Raw genomic sequence first — 8,610 nt, forward strand, 5'->3', positions numbered from 1 at the left:
TGACCCCAGAAGGCCGAGGAAGCCCCCCAGCCTTTGTCCCCAGCTGCTGTGTCCCCAGTACTGCCACCGAAGCTCGATGGCAGCATTTCAATGCCACACTCAGCACTGTCTCTCTGAGCAGCAACAACTGCAATGGCTGAAATAAAGAGCAGAAGGGGAGCGAACCACCGAAGAGAGCTGCAAGTTTCCTCAGCTATGACAAGAGGTTTGCAGGCAAGCAAAGCGAGTGGAACGATGCTTGGTAAGAGAGGTTTTATTGCTGTGGTTAAAGCAGCATCTATTCCCACCTTTCAGAGGGGACCGCTGTAATTTGGAGATCCACTAGAAACCAGATGGTTCCACTGGGGTCCCAACCAAGAACTTTCTATCCTTGCTGCTGGGGTTATCAGGATAAACTGGTTATCGAGCCAAGACTATCGCTAGCATAGGAACCTCAGTAGACAGCAGCAGCAGAGCGGGACAGGTTAGCATCACTCCTGACAGGAGAGGCTCACAGCTTGCCAGACGTCACCCTATGGCTGGAAGAATGCCACATGGCTCCCATTTTGAGCTGTATGCCTAAATCCTGTATTTCATTGCTCCTAGGGAAATCTGCTAGAACTGGAAAAGAAAGAAGGCTGGAGGAGCCGAGGCAGGGCTCAGCCTACCTGGAAGCTGCTGTTGCCACAAGCAGCACAAGCCTTGTGCAGTGAGGACCCAGCTGAGGGAGATGAAGGGCTAGGCAGAGCTCGGGACTCACCCTAGGAGCAGTAAGGGGCAGGCGCAGCAGTGGGACCACCTCCCAGCGCCGCAAGGGCCACTAAGCTGGGTCATACCAATGGGCTAAGCCCAGGAGTGAGTTTCCAGCACAGGACGAGGACAGATGGGTTTGTGACCAGGGCAAGCAAGCAGTGATCTCTCCTTGCAGTGCTCTCCCAGCCTCTTGGCAGTTCACAGCTGGTGGATCTTCTGAGCCAGTTGTGTTTACCAGCCCTTAAAAAAAAAACAAACAACAAAAACATTTTTCCCTTGTGCATACAGCTCGGTTTTCAACCTGCCTTAAGCTTCTAGCATCCACTCTTCCCTGCAGAAAGGGATTCCACAGGTACCTACCCCTTTGGTGCATTTGATGGGTCCGAGGTTTTTTTTTTTTTTGCTGTTTATTGGAAAAGAGCAAGCAGTTGTTCCCCGTTTGCTTTCTCCATGCCGCTAGCAATTTTGCACACCATCATATCACTTCTTTCCCCACCGTCTCTTTTCAAAGCTTAAACAGGCCTAGACTCTAGCTGTTCCTCTCACAGAAACCATTCTGTAACTTAGGATGTATTGGTCCTCCCTGAACATTTCCCAGTTTTACAATCCTTATTCAGGTGGAGGGCACTAGAAATGCAGTATTGAAGTGCATGTACGGGGAGGTAATTTTATACAGGGAGGCAATAATTTTCTCCATTTTGCTATCTAATAATTCCTTTTCTAATAGCGTCTAGCATTTATTTTATTTTTCTGAAAGAGCCTGGAAAAATTCCCTTGGGTCCTGTATGTCAGGCAACCCAGAGACCTCACCACGCAAGCCCAGAGTGAGACAATCGCATTCAGAGGCTCCTCCCTGCCCTAATTCACGGGGAAGCATGGGGAAAAAGTAATTTTCAACTATAAGGATATTTGGTTAATGGCTATTCAACGCAAAAAGACAAAGTCAAAACCCCCCAAAACCAGAGTTATAAGACATTAAAGACGCAGCTACATAAGCCCTAAAAAGCAGAAGGTAACACAGTCTGTAACAAAGACCAGGACTCCCGAGACATTGATGGGTTGAACCATTACAGGAACCACTCAAGTGCAACCTTCAAGAGCTTCAGCCAGAAACTGCACAACTGGTAAGAAGGCAAAATTATTGTGGGCTCCATGGGAAAGAGCAAATCTATCACAGGATGTTTGACAGGAATTGTGGGACTGTGTAAAGTTTATCATGCAGTGCTTTAAGGAAGATTATGGGAGCAAAACTTACTATGGAATGTTTAGGGTAAGGATGGAAGGAGGGGAAAGGGATGCATCAAGCTAGATCAGGGAGGAGAAGCGAGCATGGGAAATGGAAAGAAGAAATAAATAGATGGGGCCGGTCAGGCAGAGACCAGCTGCTGGTCAGTGCTGGCCTGGCTGAGCCCCACACCTGATAACCACCATCTGTCCTGGCCTCGATTTAAACTAATCCCATCCCTTTCCTCTGCGTGCACATGCATTTGCAACCCGCCAACAAGCTACAAGCTGGACTAGCCCACAAGTAGGACAAGAGGTCTGAGAGCCAGATACTGCAGAGACCCCAAATCTGAGGGCCAGCTACCAGCGATCCACGCAAGTGCAGGCACATGACCCACTAGCGCACTATAGGTTTGATAGGCCAGGGAGTAAGAGGGGGATGAGGCCTTTTTTGCCGTTCATGTTTTGCGAGTGCTGTTTGCCTTTTCCCAGGCACCTGCCACAGCACTTTTCTTCGGTTTCTGCCGATCAGTCTGCAGCCGGTTGCATCTGTAGCGTGCGTGCATGCGTCCCAGGGAGCTCCTGGAGTTCACGCTCAGCCTCGCCATTACTGAACCTGGTAATGTGGGAAAGCAGCAGCCTCACACGTAGCAGAGCAGGACAGAAAGGATTCCCTAGAGCCTACAGTCCACTGCATTCAGCTGTCCTTAACACCGAGCGCTGGAATAGCACCTCAGATTCTCCCATGAACGCAAAGCTTGGCAAGGAAAACAAATCAAGGCAAAGCCTCACGTCAGCTGAGCTAGCAAGACAATTACAGAAACAAAAGTTATGCCTCAGGTCTGTTACACACCCAACTCCACACACGCTGTGGTGGAACAGAAGCTGCAGAGCACACTTGGTAGAAAGCTTATTAATGAATTGTCTCTAGAAAAAAAGATTTATTTGCTGGAGGGCAGAACCAAAGAAGAAAATACCAACTCACATTGACAAGGGAAAGGGACCTGGGCTGATGTTTCAACTAAGTAGAAACAGCCCAGACCACTGCTTGTTATGTCCCAAAGAGAAGCAACTGCATCTAGGTGAACAAAAAGGCAAAAAGAAAGTGACTGTACAGCTCCAGGACCAGCAGCAATCCCTGCTGCTGTCTGGGAGGCCAAGAACCAAAAGACTGCTGGAGACCAGCACAAGGGTGAAACGGGGACAGTGACAACCGTGAACTGGACCAGCATGCAGCGACGACAGGGAACTAGGGACCAGCACAGGACCACCGGCCCCAGAGCTCCAGCCCTGCCCTGACGAAGCACTCTGCTGACAGGTGCTGCACAACACAGCCTTCACCCAGGCAGCCAGGATTTCTGCTCCCACTGCTTCTTCACAAGCGTCCATGTTGCAGAGCGTAAGAACAGACACCAGAAACGCCAGGGCATCAGATGGGAGCAGAAGGGGTTTCTGCTGCAGAGGAGTAAAGGGACACGGCAAAATTCTGTATTCCATGTTCAAGGGAAAAGGACGAGACTTGAGTAAGAGTATAAAACTTTTTAATGGGCCAGTGCATCAGTCCTTGATGCAGAGGGAAAGGAGCAAATGGGGCTACAGCTGTCCCAGGCGCTCAGTGCTGCAGAGATTACCTGCCCAGCGCAGGAAAGACAAGGTGGTACACGCGTAGCTGCAGCAGCCCCCAGACTTTGCTCTCCAAGGAGGGGACCAACACCTGGAAAAGCAGTTCCTCTCACTGTCCATTAGGTTTTACTCTATGCTTCTTCCTGGTAGGGCCTTGAGGACGCATCATTTTGGGAGAAGGCCGGCCAGCCTTCAAGGGTCTCTTCTGTGCCTGCAATGAATGTCTCTTCTTCAAAGCAGGCTGTGGTGGCTTCTGCTCTTTGTCAACTTTTGATCCCTCGAGTTTCTTCTTTTTTGGCTGAGGCTCCATGACAGTATCAGGGACAGCGGACGGAGTTACTGCTTCCACATCAGGTTCTTCATCTGAAACAAGAGAGAAAGGTGCTGTAAGAAGAACCTGCATGGCTTCTGCAGGGGAAGCAGCCTGTGAGGGCAGGCCCAGGCAGCTCAGCTGAGCTCCAGCACTAGGTTACCTTTTTGTGCCTGGGGAATGGCATTAGAGAATTTCTTGAACTTGGCAATGAAGAACCCATCCATATTGTGCGTGTGGGGGTAGAAACGCCGCGTAGACTTGAGGGAAGGGTGGAAGCGACGGTCCTTGAACCTGCAGGAGGAAGTGGGTTGAGAAGTGATGCTTCTGCTCAAACCTGGCCACCAAGGAACAGTGACCTGCACAGCTTGTGACCCGGCACGCACCTGGTGAAGCCTTCCTTGCCAAAGTCCAGGCCTGTGGCCACCAAACGAACGTTGCGTTTCTTCAGGGCATAATCCACAACCCACTCATTCTCCTCCACCTGCCAGAGACTAAGCATTAGGATGCAAAGCTCAGCAGTCCCCTGAGTAGGAGATGACCCACAGCAGAGCATGGAAGGGACTTACCATGATGGAGCAAGTGCAGTAGACAATGTAGCCCCCTGTCTCCGAGGCAGCATTGACCGAATCTATAGCGCTAAGAATCAGCTCCTTCTGCAGGTGAGCGCAGCGCATGATGTCTTTCTCATCCTGAAAGATAGGTTAGGATGCTAGAGGAACAGGGAAACACCCCAGGCCTCTGTTGTGGATGGAGGGATTACAGGACAGCAAAGCAGAACTAACATCAAAAAACCTAGCTTTAGTGCAACACACAGAATAGGAAAGAGAAGGGAAAAAAAAAGAAAAAAAAAAAAAAAAAATCAGTGTCCCTACTGCAGGCATCTCTCAAGAACAAAGCTGCCCCAAAGTCCTTTCTCTCATGACTCATGCTTGAGTCCCCATCTTCGGTCCCCACTGGTCACTCACCTTGTTGGTTTTGACAGCAGGATCCTTGGAAATGACGCCAGTTCCGCTACAAGGAGCATCAAGCAAGACACGGTCGAACCCTCCAAGCACCTACAGGCAGATGTACGTTTGGAATTATGCTCACAGGTGGGGACTCTGAACAAGACCAAGACTAGAAGGGGAACCAGAAGACTGGGAAGGCAGGAAAGATCCCTCACGCCTTCCTGTCCACCTTCCTGTTTCAGTTTCAAGTAACAAACACACTCCCCAGCAGCTCTGCTCATCCTCCTGTGACAAGTGGCTTTGGAGAACATGGCTGTACTAAAGGGGCAGCAGGACAGCACAGCAGCTCTAGGTAAGCACGGTAAGGACGCCCCAAAGCAGGCAGGAGCTTACCTTGGGGAACTGGCGTCCATCGCAGTTACTCACTACAGCATTGGTGACGCCCAGCCGATGCAAGTTCCCTACCACGCTGTGTAGCCGCTCAGCATTGCTGTCGTTGGCCAAGATCATACCCGTGTTCTTCATAAGCTGAGCTGCCAGAGGATGAAACACATCAGGAAACGGCTGAAAACCGCCAGTGCTTTTGCCCATAGGGACAGCCACCCCCCTCCTTTCACCAAATTCAGTCCCCTTTCTCTGTTCCCCCTTTTTGTATAGACCAGTGGAAATGCATCACTTCACACAGCATCCCTCCCGAGGCTGCAGGGTGGTACCTATGTAGCTGGTCTTGCCTCCCGGGGCACAGCACATATCCAGGATGCGTTCATTCTCCTGTGGAGCCAGAGCCATGACAGGGAGGAGACTGGAGGCTCCTTGCAGCATGTAGTGCCCAGCCAGGTACTCAGGGGTGGCACCTGGGCAGGGAAGGCAGAACAAAAGATGACATGTGAAAGAAAGGGGGAGCCAAGAGGCGGGTCAGCTCAGCCCTACAACAGGAAGGGTGGTCTCACCGATGGGCACAGAGGAGTCATAAATAACAAGTCCCGTTTTCGACCACTTCCCTAAGGGGTCGAGATTCACACCACGGTTGATTAGAGCCTGCAAGACAAGGAGATGGGACTGAGACACTGCCCCGTGTGACAGGCAGCGCAGGAGACAACCACAGGTTCCTGCTCACTTGTGCCAGGTCCCGTCGCCGGGTCTTGAGTGTGTTGGTGCGAATGGTCACAGGGCGGAGAACCTCATTGGCTTCCAGGAAGTTTATCAGCTGGATAAAAGAAGTGACAGAGAATAGAGATAAAAACAAAGCACAGGGGAGGCATCCAAATCCTCATCAGTCAGCAAAGCAGGGCAGGATCCTACCTCAGGGAGCGGGAAGATGTCCATGAGCTTTGTGAGCAAGAAGTCACTGTAGGAATAGTAGGCAGCCATGTCCCGGCGCAACAACGCGAGGTACTCCTGCCGCGTGCGTCCTTCCTCCCGCTTCACCACAAAGTCCTGCAGCACCTCCATGTTGCCCTTGATGCGCTGGTGAATGATGTGCAGGTCAGGCGGCTCAGCAGGTAGAAAGGCCATTAAGGAATCATGAACAGCCAAGAAACTCGCACGCAGGCTCTTTACAAGTGCAGCTGGTCACGCAGGACTCCTGCATCACAACAGCACCCGCACCGGAAAGGCCTTGCTGGAACCAGAGCTCAGCAGAGGGGGGTTCAAAGGATAGAACTGGACAAAAAAAGGTCACAAGGCAAGAACTTCCAGGTGTTTAAAAGAATGCTGTTAGTTACTTTAGATAAACAGAAAAAGCTAGAAAAAAAACAACAAAAAAGCTTTTTAAAACTGAAAACATTACCTGTAACAGAAGTTGTTCCCCAGGAGGAAGTAAGGGGGTACAGAAGAGAATGAGAAGAGGCAGGATTAAATTGTACTGAGGGGCAGGAAATCAAAATCACCAAAGCCGAAAAGCAAGCACTTTAGATACCGGAATTGCTCTAGGAATGGGTTAGATAAACACCTGCCAGGAAAATCAGGGTACAGAGGAACGAACTACACAATAAGATATCCACACGCATTTAGGACTAGAAAGGAAATTGGGGCAGGCTCCAAGCTCCATACAGGGCGTAACAGATTTCTTAATGGTGCTGTACCAAAGTGCAGCGTTGGATACCCTCTATTAGGGCAGCTCATCTAAAAATACCTTGTTAGGCACAAACCAATCTCGCTAAGCAATACTCATGACAGAGTCCAAACGAAGCTCTTCAGCTGTATCCAGGCCCCATGCTGCTGCAGGCGCGTGGGTGCCACGGATAGAAAGGATATCCTCTCTCTCAATCTGTTCATCAGTCGGCAGTTTAAATTGTTCATCTATATCTAGGTTGAGCTGCAGATCCGGGCTCTCTTCCTCCTTCTGTCCTGTTTTCTGCCCGCTTGCCTCCTCCTCCTCCTCCTCCGCCGACTCCTCTTCGCTGTCATCTTCACTGAGGCCTCCCCTAAGGACAACAAACAGAGTGGGTGTTTTACACGAGAGCAGTAGCACACAGGCGCTTCACAACCACCATTTCTTAGATGGCAGGGAGGACAGAAGAACCAACAATGCAGGCTCCTCATCTAACCAGGAAAGACTCTGCAGACTGGGCGACGTTCTTAAATCCTCACCTGTCAGACTTCTGCTTCAAGGCAGCTTTTTCAATGGGCAGCAACTAAACAGAGACAAAAGATTAATGAAACAATATCCCCAGGTGCCCCCTCACTTCCTGCCATCTGTGAAATTTACCCGCTCTGTTTAAGAAGGACAGCAAACAAAAGCACCGAACGTTACGCTGGCATCAGTTACTAACCTTGAAATTGTTCTTGTGAAGGGAAGAAGGGGAAAGCTCTCCACCACCCCACCATCCACCCCCCAGTAAAGTCACCCTTTTTCCCCGGGCCTGATAGGTCTTTTCAGCCAGCAAAATCAAGTATTTCTTGCGTAATTAAGGGCAAAAAGCTCCTACCTCTTCTTCCTCTGATGATAGGGCACCGTAATCGTCCACCATCTCCTCACTGCTCCCATCCTCCTCCTCCTCCATCTCCCAGCTGCCCTCTTCCACCTCACCATCGCTGGATAGCTCTACGGTGTTTCCTTTAGATGGGATTTTCTTGGCTTTGGCCGGAGCCAGCCATTTTGAATTGCTATCACTGAAGCCAGATCGGCCACGAGGGGTTTGTCCTGCTGCCTTCACAGCATGTTTCTCCTTCTGCGGGGACACCTGCTCCTTAACTACAGGCAGAAGAAGCGGTTAAGTTAGGCAGTGTTCTCAAAAGCAGGTGCCCTATCTTTTTTAGTTGTTACACAAAAGAGGCCTTCATCCTGAGCCGCCTGCCCGCGAGAAGGGACTGCTTGCTCTCCACATCGGTTTTCTCAGTCATAAACACAGGCATCTTCTCACCTCTACCCAATGAAACTTTAAAGGAGACCGAACTAGAATTACCAAAGAAAAACACAGCTACAGAATTCTTACAGTATTCACTCTGACGTGTTACGGTACCCTCCTTCCCAAATCTTTGTCCATCCTTCCTTCTGTGACAGCTTCCTACGCTACGCAGGATGCAAGGCAGCGAGCTTAAACGCCTCTGCCGCCCCCCCTGCCCGCCACAGCCCCGCTGGGTCCGGAGGGTAGGTCAGGGACGGCCTTAACACGCGGGAGGGAGACCTTTTACTGGTTTGGTCTTCAGGCAGCGCTGCCGGCCAGCACAGCAGGGGCCAAGCCAGGAAAAATCCGCTTAAAGCAACGAAATCCCATCCGTCCTGTGCCACAGAAGAGAGGCCGGAGCCGGATGGTGGCGGGGGGGGGT

General features: G+C 50.8%; 1 protein-coding gene across 1 annotated transcript; it reads right to left on the reverse strand.

Annotated features, from left to right (window-relative positions):
- Positions 1 to 3,475: 3,475 nt before the first annotated feature.
- NOP2 (NOP2 nucleolar protein) lies at positions 3,476 to 8,048 on the reverse strand (the record flags this gene model as incomplete). Its single annotated transcript, XM_035894609.1, has 13 exons — positions 3,476 to 3,942; positions 4,053 to 4,183; positions 4,276 to 4,373; positions 4,459 to 4,581; positions 4,858 to 4,947; positions 5,233 to 5,372; positions 5,553 to 5,693; positions 5,790 to 5,877; positions 5,957 to 6,046; positions 6,142 to 6,341; positions 7,096 to 7,265; positions 7,432 to 7,475; positions 7,770 to 8,048. Coding segments are annotated over 13 exons (1,848 nt in total), but the record flags the coding sequence as incomplete, so codon positions are not given.
- Positions 8,049 to 8,610: the final 562 nt, after the last annotated feature.

Source organism: Egretta garzetta, unplaced genomic scaffold (genome assembly GCF_000687185.1).
Source record: "Egretta garzetta isolate BGI_Z169 unplaced genomic scaffold, ASM68718v1 scaffold85, whole genome shotgun sequence".
Lineage (NCBI taxonomy): Eukaryota > Metazoa > Chordata > Aves > Pelecaniformes > Ardeidae > Egretta > Egretta garzetta.